At 36.8% G+C, this 21,974-nt stretch overlaps 1 protein-coding gene across 6 annotated transcripts in view; it reads right to left on the reverse strand.

Moving 5' to 3' along the window:
• LOC145664906 (uncharacterized) overlaps positions 1–21,974 on the reverse strand; it is a 331,547-nt gene that overhangs the window by 54,593 nt on the left and 254,980 nt on the right. For 3 of the 6 annotated variants that reach the window (XM_081731985.1, XM_081731984.1, XM_081731986.1), the window contains one exon: positions 11,561–11,686. In XM_081731985.1, coding sequence (XP_081588111.1) covers positions 11,561–11,686 — 126 coding nt within the window. Of the gene's footprint in view, positions 1–11,560; positions 11,687–15,158; positions 15,318–15,441; positions 15,596–21,974 lie in introns of those variants that run through there. The other 3 variants (XM_081731987.1, XM_081731988.1, XM_081731989.1) reach the window with 3 other exon arrangements.

Consider the following 21,974-nt stretch of genomic DNA (forward strand, 5'->3'; position numbering starts at 1 on the left):
AAAATGTCAGATGATGAAAAATATAGCTGATTATTTTGCCCAGTATTTTAAATCTGTACATTCTGTGAGCAGAGCAAGTTACAATATATGTGAACTTAGTAGAACGCAAGTAAATAACTCATTAATATCATGTCCATTTTTATTTAAATTAACATAGATTGGCAAAATAATAGTAATAAAAACATAAATAAAAGTATACAATGACGAGTGGGACTAATGATGTATCACCATGTGTACTGAATGCTGCTTCTGAAATATTTACGTATCTTCTGCATAATCTAATATTGAAGACACATCATTTCCAAGTACTTGGAAAATAAAGTAGAAAATTATACGCCAGTAAGAATAATACATGCATTTACGACAATATCAGAGCAAATAACATTATTATATGTATATTTTTAATAATATTAAATGTTTCGTCTCAGAAAACCATCATAGTCTCTATCTCAATAAAATACGAACAGCGGGATCTTTGAAACATGATGTTAACTGGGAAATCCAGGAAGTGCCCTATTAGGAGACGTTGTTTTCCATGACGCACATCGGCAACTTAAATAACAACTATGAAGATATGCTGATATTACAATATAACTTCAACATTCAAATGGAGAGTTGAAATTATTATTATTATTAAGTCTTATGCAAGTTACGATGAAAAATGCATGTATACAACAGGTCGTAATATTATATTAAGAACGCCAACGCCCTTCTCGTGAAATAATCAGCGAAGTCAAGCGGTGCCAGACTTGATACGAGGAAAGATGTCGCCAGATGATGTTGGAGCTGCAGAGTCCACCCAGCGTTGTGAGGACAAAAAGGAAGCTACTTGAAAGAAATATCGTAACTCCGGTGCAGAAATCTAGCATTAATGGTGAAGGGAGTGGATGTGCTGACCATACATCACCCCAAGAGCATGAGTAACACAAGCCGGTAACACCCTTGTTCCATTGGCTTTTAATGTTTATGCATTAATTAACCTGAATATTTCAATTCACAGTGGAATCTTTCTCCAGATCGTTGTTCTGCTTTATTGGAATTCCATTATTTGTCCATTCGATTATGTGATTTATTGTAATCGAATGGACAATAATAGAATTCCAGTAAAGCAAAGAACGATCTGCAGAAAGATCCCAGTGTAGATTAAACATTAAAAAGAGCGGTACAGAAGTGACTCATTTCATTATTAGCTTAACGTTGTATATTTATGCCCTTTACGTTAACGGAGCATACAATTGTTCTTATGAGAAGTCACATGCCTGTAAATGATGTAATAATTATTTCTATACGTCTTGGATTTTGCACTATTGTATAATATAGTACAAATACAATAGGTTTTGTAAGCCTCTTGTTAACTGAAGAAAGTAAATAAATAAATTTGCATTTTAACTTTAAAAAAATTACGTTAGTTTCTTCCTACGATTTAATAGTGTGCATAAAACATTCAACATACGGAAGCATTTATGAAAGAAGATTTTTGATTTTCCACCTACGTTTTCTATTTTAAATGCTGGTACTTCAAAACTAATAATCAACTGTTGTGCAGCTGTAACTTAAAATTTGAACTACAGAAGCAACGTAAACCTCTTCGAACATTTAATCTTTAAAATTATCAAATTATATCCAAAACTTCCATGTATTCATGTTGTGCACATTCCAGTTCTTTAATTCGACGTGGTAGACCCGGGTTCAATTCCAAGCGGGAATTTATGTGGTTCGGAACTCACGTTAAGCTGTAGGTGCACGTATCATATAGCCTCGGTTCTGAAAGGGACGTTACACCTCAACAAACTAACCATTTCTTTTATTGATTTTTTTTCTAAATTAGAGAATGTTTCACTATATTTAACTGACACACACCTTTTAAAGATGACCGACTCAAGCATATATGGAATATGATGAGTGTACATGGTGGTGAAATGTTTATTCAAAGATACGAATTTTCATTGTTTACAAAATAAACTAACTAACTCTATGGCCTATGGAACCCGGAAGTTCAGTGCCGCGTTCACAAAAGCTCTCCACTGACTTCTATCCTTAGCTAATTGCATCCAGTTTCTACTTTGTATTCCTATCTCTGCGAGATCCATCTTAATATTGTCCTCCCATCTGCGCCTAGGTCTTCCTAATGGTCGTTTTCCTATGGGTCTACCAGTTTATGTAAACATTACGATAACTTACCTGTTTCAATGATATGGGTAACATTTACCTAGTACGAGAACTGTGAGTAATTTCATATGAAATAAACAAGTTGACAATATGTCGTATGCATATTCAAAAGTAAATTTACAGATACAAAGCTGAGTAATCGACAAGCTGCATATGAGCTAATTTCTAAACCATGTATAAGGAATAAATAAATAAATAAAATTAAAGAACTTTGAAACAATCCCTTCATAAAATGCACTATAAAGTAGAAATATTCAGTCAACCCACAAGAGAACGGAAAGGAAATGTCTACCAGTATCGCGATCAAATTTTAATACACTACAAGAGTTTCTCCGTGGCTATATAAAGTTAGCACACGTGCCTTTGAGTTCGAATTCGATTTGCGGTGAGAGCTCATGTGGTTCGGACCACACATTAAATCGTAGGTCCAACTCTTACATAGCCCTAATATTGAAAAGCAATATTAAACGCTGAAAAACAAACCAACAAACTGAATCCTCTAAGGAAAGCACTAAAATATAAATAGTTGATATCAATTTTAGAAGAATGAATCTGATTCAGTTCTACAAACTTACAATATGACTAGCAAATACCTGTATGTATTACTGTGGACAATATATTGCGTAAATTCTTCTACACCTTTCTTATAGAATTCGTCTGGACTCATTCTTATAGAAGTCTCATACAAAATTCAAACGTCTCGTATCGGCATCTTAGGACAGCACAGCACCTGTTTTTGTTCTAGTCTAAGTCAAACACCAAAAAATGATCAAACCTGTGTTTAATTAAAACATCAAATTTCATGTCTCTATCTTTACGCGACTTCGAGCTATGGACATATTGCAATAATTGCAGTCACCACCTTCTTTTCTTCTCTTCTCGGACAATTAAAAAAATGTATCATATTATAAGTTCAAACATCAAATTTTATGTCTAACTTTAAGGGATATAGCAACATGGACCTATTACAATAACTCCAACCCTCACCCTTATTACAAAAATTCTGACCCCGTCTCTTTTTCTACTCACTCAGCCTTTCTTCTTTTCTAGAAGAAATATGAAACAACGCTAAATAAAGTCTCTAATTATTTCAAGAAAGAAGTCCGAAGACCGAATTTCATGTCTCTACCTTAAAAGATTCCGAGATATGCATGTCGTATTTTAACAACTGTATTCCTTATACCTTTTTTCTCTTCATCCTCTTTTCTTCCCTTCTAGGTTAAATATCAAAAACGCTGAAATACGTGTCTAACTGTTTTAGATTGGAAATCCTGTCATGTCTCTAATCCTCAGAGTTCCGAGATATGGACATCTTAATTGCCAGTCCGATTTCGCTTTCTTTGTCTAATTAAAAAAAAAAAAAAAATCTTTAATGGTGCATCACATGTCCTACACTGTCCAAATTTGAAGTTTCTATCTTCAGCGGTTTGGCGTGGACGTTGATCAGTCAGTCATTCGGAACTACTTTTATATTGAGCAATTTATCACACGCGGCATTCCATTATCCAAGAACTACATGAACATGAAAGTATGTTAAGGTATGAATTCCAATGCATTATTTTTAACTAAAAGTCGAAGTATTTACTTGAGTAGTGACCATGGTAGTCATTAATTACAATAAACAAGAAAACCCTATCCAATATTGCACCATATGCAGAATCTCTTTTCTTTAGGAAGTCAAATGGAATTTATTCTTTCCAACTCAACTGTACAGCTTAAGGTTTGAAATCTATGTCGCTTCTACACTCTTAGGAATCCCAGGGACAAGGTAGTTTTTATTGAAAATTTCCAGCAAAATCTTATCAGCCATTTTTTTTTTCTTTTTTTTTAACGATTACTTAGACAATTTGCTATAGTGCCATAAAACATTAGTTATAATTAATTTATAAAATAGGGTATTGGGACCAAGGAGCTCCCCAAACCCTCTTGGGACTAGCTGGAACCATACTATTATCTGGTCAGGATATATAAGGTAATTTCATCTCCCATGTCTCCGAATTAAATAAAAATTTTCTTGCCTCAGTAGCAAACGGGACAAGAGTTTTGCACTATTGGCGGCTTTTATGAGTCATAAATCTCATTTAGATTATGTACAAGGGACTAACAAAATTTAAACAACTCCTTTACATTTATTTATATAAAAATTATTACTGAGTGGGCTCGAGGACAACCCGCCCTTGGGATGACCTGTTACCTAAAGTAACTAAAAATTCCTAGGGTTAAAAAATCTCGGTCTTCGACTGGTTGGCGAACACGGTTTCTTTAAAATTTCCTTTTTCTCTCTTAGTAATAACTATGGACAAGGCTTGAAAAATCCACTCGCCTGCTTATACTTTTTGCATTTGGCGAATAAAGTCCTAACAATCAAAAACGTGTATTTCAGAATAAATAGCAGGTGGTTTTAATTTATTTAAAAAGAGACATGCGAATAAAATTAAAGTGTATTGATATGTTTACTGTGTTGCAAAGTGATTTTTGTTTATTTGCATAAACCCTATGACTGCAAAATGGTCTGACGAGTAATTTTTATTTTATTTATTTATTTATTTATTTATTTTCGGGCGATTACTTGCAAAACAAGTTTTCGAAGCCCTGATTATGGACTTGTTTATTACAACTGTTATGAACTTCAGATGTCATTGGTTAGCGAGAGAAATGGAAAAGAATCGGAACTGAGTGAATTACACGTAAGTTACAGAACGTCACCAAAAGTACGGATGAGTGTTCAGGTACGCAACGAGTTTAGTAACCACGCAACCAACAGGATACATTTCATATCTCACAGTACGTATTACTTACACTAGGCATTCATTAACATGCTGTGACTCCTTTTATTTAGAACATAAGATACGAATCCATGTTATGTAACTGCAGTACACACCTTTATATAACACAGGAAGCATATGCATTACCGGGTTATACACCAGCAACCGATAGATTGACATTTGATAATTATTTAAAAAATGACGCAATTACTTCCTCTGTGTTAAAATTCAAGGTCAGATCACTAGATTAACACCGCTTTAGTGTTAGTTCGACTCTATTTCTGTTATTACGACACCTATTTCGGTGTTGATGTAACCCCTTTTTCTGTGATGGAAAAGCTTGTGGTGTGCTGCTTACGCTTACAATGGTTTTCCATCTTTGAATACCAACTAGTTAACACGACAACCAGTTCATCGCGTTCGGAAATAAAACAAACGAACTTAACGAAAAGAACTGCATCAGATTAAATCGTGAACATCGTCAATTTCCCCAAGTGTTTCCGAACGCGCCCTTTCTTGAAATGCCGTGTTAAAATATTAACAGGGCGAGGAAGGAAACAAATTATAATTTTAAAATAAGAATAGTAAACTATAGAACACTCCATTTTGAAAATCTTCATACAATTTTTTATCGTTCGCCTCATGCTTTATTCTGATGTATTTCTTGATGGTGTGAAACACAACCTTCACCAGCATCTTGTTCAAGAATGATAGGAAACACCCATATTCTGATAACATGATTGCTTCTTAATCGTGTTTCTACTTGTTTTTCACCATATCTGAAACACAGTTCCCGGTGTTGACTGGTGAGCTCTAGTGCAGTGTAGAAGTAACAGTAATATGGTGTTGTTTCTCGCTGTTGACATATTTCTTCAGAAACATTATGTAAAACAATTGAACATACATCGCGCAGTTTGCATGTTAAAATTTTGTGAATACCAGGATTTGCTTAAGTATTTTTTTCCTACTGTGTTTGTCTGTAGCTTCAGTACATAAGCCTTTATAATTAGATGCCCAACATATTTGGCAATCACGCAGAAAACACCACCGACGATTTTACATTTATGTTAGTTCAATACACAGGCTGTGTCACTTCAACTACCATCATTTGACACACAACTCCAAATGGAGAGGGAGTTGTTCTAACCACCTGTTTGTGTTATATTTTAATATAATCGCGTTAACACACAGGCATGTCATTGAAATAACACGACGACTTTTTACAATGTACAATAAACTGTCTGTCTGTAGCGCTTTCAACTCAAGAACCATAATAGATAGAAACATGAAATTTTAATATGTTTTAAAGCTCTCAGACAAATGATCCAAATGACCTGTTTCAGATATCTAAGTCACACCTGAGCTGAGATATGGGGGTGCAAAGTCCCCATAAGAACAACATGGGGGCACTTTAAAAATAATCGAAAACGACCAATATTAGAGTTGAATTAATAGTTTTTGGGGTCGCTGAGATGAATAGTGGCACTTTTAACCCAATTCAACTTTAAGGTCATGCTCCACTCCCCAGGGAGGGGGTGAGATTTTAAAAGTTATCGAAGGCGACAGGTATTCTTGTTGAATTAACAGTTTTCGAGGTCGCTGCGTTTAACAGTATCAGTTTTCATGCACGATGTTCGAGTTCATCCTCACCCCTTGGGGCGGAGGTGGAAGGGGATGATTTTTTTAAAATAACCAGATAAGCTAGCTAATCAGTAACTACTGTAATTAGAGCGAATTAAACACATTAACATATTTTCTCGTGCTTGCGCGGTACTCTGCGGGTTGCTAGTTGTAAATATTACTTTATTGTGAATCTTAAAAGGAAAAAAATCCAAAATTTTGCCGCCCCCATAATTCTGCCGCCCTGTGCTCGAGCACAGAATAGCACTTACCTAAATACGGGCCTGCATGCAAATATACAAGTTATCTCGACATATAACAGACTCCTTTTAAAATATGATCCTAACACTACCAAAATATCGCTATTCAAAATGACATTTTCAATACCAATAGTACGAGACTTCCATCACAATTGATGTATAAGTTACTACTACTACTAATACTACTACTACAACTACTCTCAAAAAAAAAAATAAAAAAAATAAGAAAATCACAAACCAAGACATATTTATATTATCTTCTTTATCCACGTTTATGAAATACTTTCTTTATCAATGAATGACAAATTCCCGCTATTTCACCTATGGATGTAAAGATCTGTACATCTCCGCGATATTTCAAAACATTACGAACACTGATCGAAAAGAATACGATTACTGTATTGTTGCAAATCTGAACAACTCAGAACTAGACCACACAAATAAATAAATAAATAAATAAAAAATTCACTACCTCAATGAGAATATGTGCCCTAAGTCACGGAAACTAATACGCACTTGTCCATTTCATATGAAATTATACCCAAACTGTTATTATGGTGGGACAATTTAATTGTTAACTTCTGCAATTGTACGCCGCAAAACAATTGACATTATTTTGAGGCATACCTTAAATTGTTGTTCACAGTGTCAACTACCACTATAAAAAACAGTCATACCAAAACCGAAAAAAAAAATCCCATTCACTCCAGAACTTTTATGTGGTAGCGTCTGGAAGACGAATTTGGAAATGTCAAAGGTTGCCTTACAAACATACATCGAAAAGATGTCGAAGGATGTAAAACATTCGAATCACAACCGAATCTAATTTAACGGTCCAACTTTATAAGTAAAATGAAAATTATTCCCTTGTATCTGCGTTGTCGAAATTACTTACCGTAACCAAATTTTCAACAACTGTCCTGTCCTGTGACCTTCGTCCGGGTCGAAAACTTTTATTATTGGAGAGCGCTATTCCTGATAATCTTCAAATTTATCCGGCTACTTTCTTGTAAAGACCTATCAATATTGTAAGTTATGTGAAAACGACTACAGTTGTTAGTGGTCAGAATTTTATTTTAGCCTAACCGGCATAACCGTCGGATGTATAACTCAAAGATCTTATTTCATTTTTTTCCAAGATCGCTGGAAGCCGATAAGCAACATCATGAATAACATGCAGAACGTGCGCTACCTGACCGGGCGAAGATCTATACAGACTATTTTTCTTAATTAAAGGTCAGATTAGCCTAAGGAAAAATTTTGTACTAACAAATGCCGACGTAAGAAATTGGAGTGTGTGTTATATTGCAAAGACTTTTCACCCTCGTCAGTGTCTAAAATTCAGTAATAAGTGTCATGAAAGAAATTATAAGGCAGAAAAACATGCAAACACAGTGCTAAAAACACTAGGATAAAATAATTAACAGTGCTATGTTTTCTTTTGCCAGGGGCACGCGGGAAGAGTAAAGAAAATTCCAAGTTAATATGAAAGATAAAAGAAACCAAATACTTGTCGGGATTCATTATAAAGTGAACAGGAAACGAAAAATGCGTTGAGTGACAATAGACAAAGAACAGACACATAGGAGAAAGTTAACAAATGAGTTAAATATAAACACTAGGGCAATCACTATGCAAACAGGACATAGAGGTGACGAAGACATATAAAAAATTGTGAGATCGTTTGGTGGTAATCTCCGAGCAGTGTTGGCAAGTCTGCTGTTACGACAAAGTCAGCTTGAAGCTGAGAATGATGAGGAAAATCCATAAGCAATGTTCAATACTATGTCTAGTTTTGCAAGTCGCATGCAATGGTGGGTCTTCTAGGTCGTACGACGTAGAAATTCTTTGTTTAAGTGTGAATGTCCGATGCGAAGTACAGTTAAAATTCGTTCCTCCTGTGGAGATCTTGAGCTGGTGGTCAAGGGCGCCCATTAGGGAGGGCAAGGTGGGGCGCTCGCCCCCCTAGAAGAAATTGTACTTCGGAATATTGAAAACTCAATTGAATTTTTAGAATAGTTACAACAAAATTTGAAACTATATTTGAAATACCACTTATACTTGCCCCCCCCCCCCTTCTCTTGGAAGCCACAATATGGGCGCCCTTGCTGGTGGTTCAGACACCAAGTGTAGGTTTAAGTACACGTAATTTATTGTTGACAGCTCGGTCCCATTCGAGCTGCCGGCACTGACACAACTGAGTATTGAATAAAGAACGTAAATCCATGCTGGGTATGGAGAAATGAAGCCCTCCTCGTTAATGGGCAGCAAATTTCGCTGCACGGTCGGCTTCTTCATTACCAGGTATGGCAACACAGCTTGGAACTCAGCAGAGTTGTATTTCAGACCCTTGTGCTAATAATCTAAGACATGATGGAGGATTTGCTAGACGAAAATATGTTCACTGTGCACATAAAGGAGGCTACTCTAAGTAATTCATGTTAACAGATTACGATTCTGCATATGACATGCAGACACATAACGTAAAGTTTGTAAAGCTGGAACCAGTTCAATAGTGAAGACTGAAGGAAGGGCGTGTAATTTAAAACCATAAGTACATGTAGTTGAGAAGGAAAAAAAAAAAAAAAAAAAAAAAAGACATAATCCGCATCTTTGGAACCATCAGTAAAATTATAGTAGTTTTGAAACTGTTGTAAGAGGAAGCGAAACTCGAAACTATGTTGAAATTCGTGAAGACTAGTGCTTGGGTTCCTTGTATTAAGCCAGATGGAAAGAAATAGCTGTACGAATTATCTTCCATAAAAGATCTAACTGACATAAAGGGGGGACTTCGACGGCAAGGTCATCCGAAAGTTCCAGAGCACGAATTCCAGAAAGCTTTCTAGCGCTCTCCAGCTTCCAGTGCAAAAGATGGACAGTGAGGCAAAATACAGCATCCACCGATGACGGTACTCAGTTAAAAATGGCTCTGCGCTTTAACATACAAGCTGGGAATAGGATTAGTATGGAATACACCAAAAGCCAAATGCACTATGTTCAAGTTGATGTAACGTGGCAATTCTAACGAATCCATAAACAATGCATCTGTAGCCCAACTTTGAGCGAATTAGGATACGACACAGTCGTAGAAGGACAATACGATCAACACCCCAAGAAATATGGGACATCACTTTCAGAAGACTAAGCGCCCTTAGACAGCGATAATTTTGCTCTCGTAGATAGATTCCCCAAGACAGGCGGTGATTCAATTGAAGGCCCAGAAATCGGATGTTGTCAACAAAAGAAAGCGTGTACGGCCCAGGTAAAGATCTGGATGATATAAGCAGTTGCGTAAGCGACAAAAATGTACATTGTCTTGTCGAATACATGATCACTGACCACTGTGAAAGTCTGTTCAGAGTGAATAATTGTCTAGCAGCTACACAACATATCAAACAAGTGGCAATATATTGGTACGTGTCCACATACAACATTCCATGAACGGAAGCTATTGTCTCTGTTATAGCACCATTTACCGCCTATATGTTGAAGTACTCTTTACAATTACTTTTATCAAAAGATCCAGCTATCACTGTATCCACTTAAATAGAACATAAATATTTATTTCCCTTTTATCAATTGGATACAAACTTTAATGCAGAGATGCAAATAAACACTCCCTCAGGGCGAGTGGTTCATCGGAGTGGGTGAGTATTTAATAGCATACCGAAAGTAAGTAAATGATTTTTATTGTGAGATGTGGGCTAGTAAAATTCTGTTGCTTATTTGCATCCCTGCTTTAATGGTAACACTACATCTCTGGTTTATTACGTATTTTAATAATACGAACTAGATGTGGGATTACCCATACTTCTAACTGTGCTTCTAAGTTGGCATGTTTAGTTCCGAATACAATGTTCAACATAAAGCACCCCTTTCTTGTTCTCATGAACTTATGACCCCGATGGCAGAACTTTCTTTGTCTTTCTGCGATGAGCTTTTGTAACTTAAAAATTTTCTGCAAGATTTATGCAAAAGTGTTCTGCAGAAGAAACACTTGTCATTCTTAAAAATACGCTTTACGCGATGTAAAAAACAGTTCAAACTACACTTATGAGAGTCGTCCGTGCATTTAAGACATCTACACATAGCACGTATGTTTTTACACTTTTCTGTTGGATATATTTCCTCTAGCAATTTTCTGCACAGGCGCGGCAAATTTTCTGCGATCACATCGCAGATCGCGGCATGTTCTGCTATGGGGACTATGACCACTAAAGCAAATGCTCAATTAACAAGAAGAAACCCAACTTTACAGAATTTACTTAATGGTGTAATAAGGGGCTTTTATTAGCCCAGGAACTTTTCGTCAGTGCTTAGGCTTCAGACTTTCTTGTATGCCGGTCTTGACATAGTTTTGTAACAACAGTGGGGTATACATCTTACCATAGCGTTTCTTAATAGAATAATTTGGTTATTGACCTAACACCCAAATTAAACCTGTTTCTAGTATTTTTTTAAAGAATCTCATCTGGTAATCTTCTATGATACATACTATGTCTTCCAATACGATGTCACGATACCAACAAAAAATTTTAAGCGTAAGCCCTAACGAAAAGTTCTCCCGCGAAGCACTTGAAATATATATATAAGGTTAATTTAAATGCATATTCATAATTAAAATTATACTCACTAAGGCACCCAAATGGTAACGGTATCATTTGAGTGCCTAAGTATAGTTTTTCGTCTTTACAGGATTTATTTATTAAACTATAATAACGATAATAAATAAATAATTATGCTTACCCTGATTTACTTGGTAATAACCATAATTGGTATCGTATTGCTGTTGCTCATATTGCGTTGCCTGTCTCTCGTAGAACGAAGTCTCTGCTCCAGAAAACCTGTTTTCTCGTGGCTCGTTCGAATTACCTACAACAAAAATAAAAGATAAAAAATAGTAATAAACTCGATGTCACATAAGACAGAACAATCATAATATTTTGTTTTCTACGATCTTAGTTTAAACTTTTGAGTTAAGATCCGAAGTCGATCCTCCAGCAAATCACACGAAACATCAACTACAAAAGACAATTCCACATTCAACTTCACCAAACGTCTCTGAGTACAATAGTTACATTCAATCCATGTATTCTAACAAATGCCGAGGACGTTTCCAGAGCTTACGTACTGCAACACACATATATGACGGCAAGTCTTTACTTTGACTCGGACAGTGACTTGAATCGGTTCTTATAGGTTCAGTCACTTTCTGGAACTGTTTCTGCTTCAGTCACTTGTTGGAATTGTTTGTGCCTTTGGAGCGACATCTTTGGCTTAAAGATAGATTAGTGGTAGTTCACATTTTTTTTTTTTTTTCACTAGGTGTCTGCGTACAGTCTGACACACAATCATAGTCATACGTCTTGCAAATAAAATCAGAAAAATAAACACACTGCTGAGCAAGACAGCACTTATTTAATATAAAAACTGCGATGAGCTTGACACGTGATGTTTCGATCTTCTAGCCAAGATCCTCATCAGACGTACACAGACGTACGTATGATCTTGAGTGTACGTCTGATGAGGATCTTGGATAGAAGATCAAAACATCACGTGTCAAGCTCATCCAGTTTTTATATTAAACAAGTGCTGTCTTGTTCAGCAGTGTGTTTATTTTTCTGCGTACAGTCATGTGACTAAATGGTTTCAACTTTCGAACAAGAACGGAGTAATTCGCCTGTTTGTGGGTATAACCCTTTAAATAATTTCGTACACGAGCTTCCATGAGACTATATGGTTAGAGTACGTTTCTTCGGTGCGGGAGGCCCAGGTTCGATTTCCGAAGGGAGCTCATGTGGTTTGTATCCCACATTAAATTGCAGGCCCATGTCTCATAACCTTAGTGCTGGATGAGACGCTAAAACCCAATCCAACCAAATTACACCCAACGTCTAATACAGGATTACAAATTAGAAAATACTAAGGTAATTAGGAAGCTACTTTAATCTTTGTATGAATAAACATGACACTTGGACCTGCAGTTTAAGGATTAGGATTAGATTTCTGGGTTTTCAGGATCCATGGCCATGTTAGCCTGTCACGTAAGAGGGATGACGTCCATCGGCGATCACAACGCCCAAGGAATTGGAAAGAACGAAATGGGGAAGGAAGGAAGCGGCCTGAGACCATTTTTAGGTAACACTCCGGCATTTGCCTGCTGTAAATAAAGAAAACCTCACTCCGGGTGGTTGATTAAAAAAAAAAAAAAAAAAAAAAACTGCTACACTTGTTCAACTGAGTGTTTCCCCGATGGCAGAAATATGTCTTTCTGTGATGAGCTTTTGTAAGTCAAAAGTTTTCTGCAGGAATTCTGTAAAAAATTTCTGCATAATAAAGACTTGTGATTCTTAAAAATACGCTTTACGTGAGTAAAAAACAGTTCAAACTATACTTATGCGAGTAGTCCGTCCATTTAAGACATCTATACATAGAGAGATGTTTTTATACTTTTCTGTTGGCTATTTTTTCTCCTCTGACAATTTTTCTGCACAGGCGCCGCAAATTTTCTGCGATCACATCGCAGATCGCGGCATGTTCTGCTATAGTGCCTGTGGCCATCCTATAGTTTGAAGAAGGATCCGAACCACCGTAATGTGTCCAGTGCTCTCCTACCAAGATTCGAACCAAAGAGTCGGTGAAGCAAAGGTGTGCGCGTTTGCTAATTAGAGCATGTTCCTAAGAAAATACAGGGAAGACATTTTATGACAGATGCCATCTTAGTTGCGAAGAAAGTCGATAACCATCAACTGCTTGTCGCATTTTAACCACCCGAGTGCATGTTTTGGAATGAAATATAGGATGAACTGGATCGAACACATGCCTCTTGTTTTGAGTAGTGTGTTGGTTAACGCACCAGAACGGGAAAACCGGGTTCGATATCCAGTTCAGCTCAGTAAGAATTTAATTAATTTCGCATCTATAGAGGCTGCAAAACATTCACGTCTTCCTCCTTTACCCATACCGTATTTCTGTTATTTATGGATCAAGTTCAGATATAACCTAACTTACTCGTAATTATTGTCATGTTGAAAAGTTGGGAAGCTTAACGGAATAAATGCCTTATTCAGTGAAAAGGAAATAAGCTAAAGAAGGGGAAATTGAACCCATCATATTGTTATTGCATGAAAATCCTCTCGTGCAAAGTGGACACCCTTAATCCCAGTGTATGGGAATTTGGGACACAAACAAGCATACGGTAAATACAGTTTAAAATAATGCTGTATCATTCGGAAAACAACAACTACTACTTATTGTTCATAAACCCAAGAACCCATTAGTCTGAAATTACAACTGATTTCACCCGAATGTAATCGATACCACTTCTAGTTTAATACAAAGACAAGCACCTGCGCTACATCTGTTCAAAAATTATAAGCTACCTAAAATAAGGACATTCTTCAAGCCAATGGCAAATTTATCTCCACAGTAGTGGTACGGCCTATATATCATACAGTCGAAAAAATTTAAGAAAGTACACTGTGACATAAATTCCCCTTACAATAAATAAATAAACAACACAGTTCAGTAATACTCCCTTTGACTTCCAACATTGGAAGCAGACGGCCTTTAAAGTGGCACTATGTCAACAATACCAGGGGTGCCCACAAGGGGGGGACTATGACGCAAACTGCGTCATTGAAATATTTGGGGGGGTTAAAAATCTATATAAATATGTTTGATGGGGGGATAAAATTAATCGAAAAGAAGATTTTTTTCATGGAAGAACACCTACGGATAGACAATTGGGGGGGTGCGTCATGGATATAAGGGGGGGTGGGCACCACTGACAATACTGCACAAACATGTATATACATTACAAAGGCGAGTGAATCTGCAAATATATTTGGCTATTCTAAGCATAAATTTTACTACACCCAAACCATATCTTTCAAGGATAGTGTTCAAAACACATGTAGATATCTCGTTTCAAAAACATTGTTGGGCAGCAACGATTTATTTATTTTTTTTTTTTTTTAACCTCGTCGGCAGCAGATAAAACGTAATACAATCTCACGGTTATAGGTCACATTAAACAGTAAACAGCTAAAATGCAAAGTTAGATACCTAACTGTAATTACTGCTTCATGTTTTATACCTTTCACTGGTATAATGAAATCACTATACCAACACTACTGATAAATAATCCGGGACATTTTAAAGTATGCATGACAATTAACTTGTGACGAGCATATGTATGCATGTGTAACACTATCATTAGAATAATTCGAATCGAAATGTCATTAAGCCTAAATTAACTTTTCATAGTCATTTGCAAGAACAAAGTCTGCTATTGTTTATATCTAAGTATTATAATTATCCTTCATATGATGGCAATTTTTACATTTAATGAAGATAAAACATTGCTATACTTGAATGAAGTGAAATCCTCCCAAAAACTTAACAGAGGTAACAATTATTACAACTTTTGAGCGAAAAGTAATGATGGACCGGCATGGTCAACTCAGCTGCGAGCGCTTCTCCCACGGAAATGGAATCCTTTCGCAATCTTTCTTCGGTGTTCAACATCGATTTTTCATAAAGGCAAACGGTAACTCTTCCTTGCTCACTTACTATATTAAACTAAAATAGATGTATTAAAGCTAGAACATATTTTAAACACTTACCTAATGCAACAGGATTCTTCCCAATATTAGAAATAAGTAAGCACAAAATACCTACGCAACTTCCGACATACAATACGAATCAAACAACAAAGATGGCGTCTTTTTCGCCATCTATTGTTGGTTATAAGAACTGTTGTAAAACCAAAGCGAAGAGAGAAACACGTTTACTAGCGACTTCTAGTGTCTGTTCTAGAAAATACATATTCACTAATTTCTTATATTTTATATAATTGTATGTGATTTCTATACTGTAATCGAAACAAAATATAATGATTGAGAAACAAAATAGAAGTTCGGATTACAATAATATCCATACTAACGCAATACATTCTATTTGTTTCAGTGTACTGTTTTTATTACACTTACATGCTGCTACGAAATGTGGTTCGTGCTATTCCCTATCTCCATTCACTTTGTCTTTCCATTACGTATACTCACGATTTATGAAAAATCATGAAAGAAAGGAAAAATGGAAGCTTCCAAAATTGAGTTAGGAAGTTCTATTCAAAAATACTCATTAACAGGTTCAGATGATAAAAACAATTCTAATATTTTAATATAATTACAAAATTCTCACTAGTAATAGTAGTCTATTTACCCAGTAAAGTTTCTGTGGTATTACTGGGTTCTCAAACAGCATTCCGCGAGCCCTTGAAACGCTCCGAATATACAGTAAAGAAATTGATTTAGTTTATCGATTGAAAAAGTCTTATTAAAAGTAGACGCTCCTTCGTCGCGAGAGATCCGAATTCTATTCCCGGTGGGAGCAGTTTTTCCCAGAAGTTTTTGGGGGGTTCTTTTCCCCGAAATTCTGAGAGTGCAGCTCGCAGAACAAAATAATACCTATAATCATAAATAGAATACTACCGTGTGAAAATGTGTGTCCTTCCGAATACTAAGTGTGTCCCGCGGAACATTTATTTGTGTGCCCCGCGAAACATTTATTTTTGAAAGAAAACGCTGGGTGGGAGCTCGTGTGGTTTTCACCCCACGCTAAACTAAGGTCCAAATCTTATAGAGTCTCGGTGCTAAAAGAGACGCTAAACTCCAAATCAACCAGCCAAGATACTTATTTAAAAGCGTTGCTTATTAGATTCTTCTATATTATTGTTTTGTTTATTGTGCGGACAATATGTCAAAGTTATTATCGACATGTTTGAAAAAATGAAATGAAATCTTTGAGTTGTACGTCCCACAATTATGCCGGCTAGGCTAAAGGAGACGGTGATGATGATAAATGAATCAAATGGTGGAATGAAGAAAGTGGGAAGAAACGGGAGAACCCGGAGTAAACTCACGCACACGGTGTTTGTCCACCACAAAGTTTGGCATGAGCTGGGATCCAACCAGGGACCCCATGCACCAGAGGTGAACGCTCTACCACTGAACCACCGGGGCCCCGCTCGATATATTTGAGTAGAAAACAATGAGAAACAACATTCTCAGTTGGAAGGTCCTAGAAATCACTATTTTGGGTTTTTCCCTCATCCCTCAGTTGCGCCTGGTGAATGTCGAGATCAGTGGCGGCTCCAGATTTCTACAAGAGGGCATCGGTATTGGAGGCATAACCGGTTGTCCTCTGTCTTACTTCGGATTTCCTAGTGATATTTCACTTTGATGGCATTCTTAAAGTCTGATATGACAAACAAATATTAGAGTTGAAATAACAATTAACTTCCCATAGGCTAGTATAATCTCACGGCGGCTCAGCGGTAGAGCACTTACCTCTGCTGTGTGGGATCATTGGTTCGATCCCGGCCAAGTAAGTTTGCGGTGAACAACACCGTGTCTATGAATTTTCTCGGAATACTCCGGATTGTCTCCATATTTTAATTGCACAAATTCTTCCATCGTCATTTAATTGTCTTACTCACCCGTCTCCCTATATATATACATACATACAGGGGCGGATCCAGGATATGATCAAGGGAGGGGCTAAACCATATTTTGCCGTTTTATCCAATGTAAAGCAGGATTGAAGCCCATTATCCAGTGTATACCTGAGCGTGAAGGGGGAGCTATAGCCCCTACAGCCCTCCCCTTGGATCCGCTATATCTATATGTCTGTGTGTGTGTGTGTGTGTGTGTGTGTGTTTTACATATATAACTATTGAACTTAATTTTAAATAGTACCTTACTGGCACAATCAGTTCTTAGCTATTCACGGCCGGCCCTAGGCAATGTGTCGCCCCGTGCAATGGCACGATCTACCGCATTTTTTCTCCAGAAAGAACAAATCTAAGCCACGACTTTAAGTATGTTGCCCAGGGACGCAGCCACGGATGGCTGGACTCCCTGAAGAAAAAAAAAGTAACTGAACATACATTTGTACACTTTATTAATAAAACTATACTCGTTTAACAGGAAAATGATTTTTTTTCCCTGAAAATATAGGTGAAAGTATTTTACAATTACTTGTCGGGTACAGAATAATACCCGTTCAATACTACACAGACGTAGTGGCTTGTAGTGTTGGACATTTTGCAAAGCTTGGACTCCCCCTAACAAAATTTTCTGGGTGTGCATCTGATGCTACCCCATCATGAACAACGAAGGGCAGGGAAAGTGCACTCGCACTCAGAAAGACCTAACCACTACAAATACAATTAAGTTATGTCTGTTTTTTTCTTTAAATAATAATCCATTATGTTAGTGAAAGATAAGCAAATATACCTGCAGAGGAAACATGATAATCTTTATATATATATATATATATATATATATATATATATATATATATATATATATATATATATATATATATATATATATATATATATATAATTCAATACAGAGTTTCCAACCTCAATATAGGCCTATCAGTTTTCAACTTCAATGCAAGTAGCTTTTTTTAATTTTTGATTTCTTGATTTTCCTTCTACATCTGTTAAAAAATAAATAAAAAACTTGTTTCCATCTTCAATGATAAGGAACTTGTTTCTAACAAAGACAAGACTAGTTTTCATAATCAAAACTGTGATAACTAACTAAATGGAACAGGTGTTCGCTATTGTTCGAGAACTGAGTTCTTGTATTTGACAACAATCCGACAATTTATGCTGGGATTTGGTTGACCATTTATTTTAGCACTGTCCATGTGACTTTAAACTAATGCGACCTAAACATGATTTATGAATGTAGTATTCAAATAGAAGGGCAGCTTAGTAAATTTAACTACCACCATCATGAAGTACTCAACAAGAAATATATATTTATTTCAAAATTAAATAGTTTTACAGAGCCGCCAGTGGTCAAGATCTACTAATAACGTTGACAAAATACTTGTATCAGAAGCAAAACGAAGAAAATTTGAAAGTGAAGATAAGCACAAGCCAAAACCCCTCCTTAGAAATACACATATTTTAAACATACATATTTATTTTTATAATTTTGTAACGTCTCGCTAATATTGACGGAAGTTCGACGATGGAGCATTTGCCTATGGCAGCGATTCTAAACCTGTGTGACGCGAAATTTCAGAACTTAAAAACTATGAAGCATTTAATAATTAATGAAAATTAATTTTGAGACATACATTACCAGTCAATGACCCCAGCAACAGAAACAATTCTTACTACTACAGAGTTACTACCTTATAGAAACATAGAATTCACTACTATTATTAATTTAAAAAATCAAGTAAATGTGTCGCGATGTCGTAACTGTTCGTTAAAGTATATCACCAGTCAAAAAAGGTTGGAAACCACTGGCCTATGGCTCGAATATTTAATGGTTTTATGTCCCGCTGGACGTAAAGCAGTGAATATGGGTGTATAAACAGAAATAAAAATCCGTATTACTTTAATCAAAACGTGCCTTTTTCTGGCAACATGTTAACGTGCATGGTGCCTAGTTTGATCCTAGTTGGGGAAACAAAGCCGGATTCAACTTTACACAGTACATCCCGTCTCACATAATTTCGGTGAGAAAAGAGGCATTCATCTTCAATTAATCAACAACGACCAAACGAAAGAGGAGTCATCAATGACGTGTGGGCCGCCGTGACTCAGTGGTCGAGCGGTCACCTTCGGTGAGTGGGATTCCTGATTCGATTCGAGCTCCCGCCAAGTAGGCTTTATGGTGGACAATTTCTCGGAGTTGTCTCCTATTTCGTCCTACTTTCCTCATTCCACCATTATCATCTACCTCATTACTGCTGTCTTCTTTTATCTCGAAGCACAATCGTGAAACGTTAAACTACAAAAAAGGCATAATACATTAAAATATCTAGCCTCAATGTTTTCTACTTTACCATTCAACAAAATTAATATCAATTCGCCATTTCAACCTCCATGAGCTTATTCTTTCTATATTCATAGTGCTCGAGGCGTAATTTACCTTTCTCTCCCATTCTTCCCCAAAATTTACAACTCTCCCCCTAATTTATCAGTCTTCCCCACAATTTTTCATTATCCTCCCAAATTTACTATTCTTCAGTTTGATTTTACCATTTCGAATAAATAAATAACTAAATAAAACTTTCCCTAAATAATCTCATGGACGTAATCTTCGTCCTAAAGACTTTTCTGGACACCCCTGTCTATTTCCCACACTGATTTCTATTACAGTACATTAGCTCGTGGCTACATAGTTAACGTTCTTACTCCCACTCTTCCAAGAATAAAGATATGTAAAAATCGATATTGGATTTTTTGGTAACATTCTAGCCTTTATCATATAATATAACTCCCTTCCCATTAATGGGGGGCGCGGTGGCTTAGTGGTAGAGCGTTCACCTCCGGTGCTTGGGGTCCCTGGTTCGATCCCAGCTCGCGCCGTGTGGACTTTGTGGTGGACAAACACCGTGCTCGTGGGTTTTCTCGGGGTTCTCCCGTTTCCTCCCACTTTCTTCATTCCACCATTTCACTCATCTCTCATCATCACCGTCTCCTTTAGCCTAACGGGCATAACCGTGGGACGTAAAACTTAAAGATTTCATTTCATTTTTTCCCTTCCCATTAAAAAAAAATGTATTCAATATGGCCGTTCTGGTGGTCATATGCTCTGTTGAATAGACCTCACCCTCAATAACATTAGCGTCTTTAATTCCAAATCCAGTTATTTCCAATTTATAAGGGTGTGTCCACACCTTTAAATCACCTTCTGTGTATTTAAAAGGATGGAGAAAAACTGAGGTCGAAAATGCCAGAGGATGCGTCGATTGAAGTACTCTGCTTGCCTCATAGGATCCTAAGGCATCACTTGAAAATTTTAAATGCAAAAGTCACCAACAGGAGCAACTTTTTCCTACAAAAAATAATGATTTTTCGACTGTCTTGTCAGTGATGTATTAGATGACATCTTATTTACAATTTTCGGGCCTCATGATAAGAAGTCCATGTGGGACAAACAGAACACTCCATTCGATATGCCCTCTGCCATTTTCCTATCCCATTTCTTGTTTCATCCTTTTGTCTCTTGTCCTTTGATATTTTTAAGTACTCTCCTACCGAGAATCGAAAACACAGCTCCCACACCAGTCATGAGAACACTAACCATATAGCCATTAAGAAAGAGAGATTACAAGTTCTCCTCCACACTACAAATTACACGAGACTTAAAATGTTCGTGTATTTAATACTCGTACAGAAACTTGCTAAATTTGAGATTTTTTAAAAAAAGGGCATTATACAGGGTGCCCCAGGAAGAAGTGTCAATATTTTGGGAATTGGTAGAGCCTTCCTATTTTAAGTGTTCCCTCGGAAAATATGTGAAACGTACTTCGGCCCCACCCTCATCGCCCTCTTAAGGAGGAAACCTTCCCTTTGCTTTGGGGAAAGAAATGAATGACCTCGGCTGTATTGCCAATTTGGATTGAGTATAGCCAGCTCCGCCCAGTGATTTTTAACGAATCATACTGATTCTAACGATTCATATTAGTTCATAATGAATCGGAATCACATGTTATCAAGATTTAAGATGTAAATCTTGTAGTAAGGAGGCTTTAGTATAAGTAGTAGTAGTGGTAGTAGTAGTAGCAGCAGCAGTAGTAGTAGTAGTGGTGGTAGTTAGTAGCAATACTACTAGTAGTAGTAGTAGTAGTAGGAACGGGTTAGAAGACCCGCAGGAGTTGGTTGGGTTCTGTTCTCGATATAGTAGTAGTAATAGTAGTAGCAGTAGTAGTAGTAATAGTAGTAGTAGTAGTAGTAGTAGTAGTAGTAGTAGTAGTAGTAGTAGTAGTAGTAGTAGTAATAGCAGCAGTAGTAGTAGTAGTGATTCTTCCAGTTCCGGTGACAAAGAACTGGGGGGAGCGGGCTATACACAAGCCGCCAATTTCTCTTGGCGAGTGAGATCGTAGGCTATTTAGAATGACTAACAAGACAGTGCGAACGAAGCCCGTGAATAATTCAATATGGAAATCATGTCCGCATCCAACTATTGAAAGATCTCGGCCACAGCAACTTGACCCTCCTTTTCGAGGGAGGTACGGGTAAAACACACACCAACAGCAGTGCCAGGAGGGGCATGCTTGAATAGAAAGGCTCTAGTACGAGTGATTCTATACAAAAAAAAAAAAATCATATGAACATGGA

This window comes from Thermobia domestica, chromosome 11 (genome assembly GCF_964235325.1).
Source record: "Thermobia domestica chromosome 11, izTheDome1.hap1.1, whole genome shotgun sequence".
Taxonomy (NCBI): Eukaryota; Metazoa; Arthropoda; class Insecta; order Zygentoma; family Lepismatidae; genus Thermobia; species Thermobia domestica.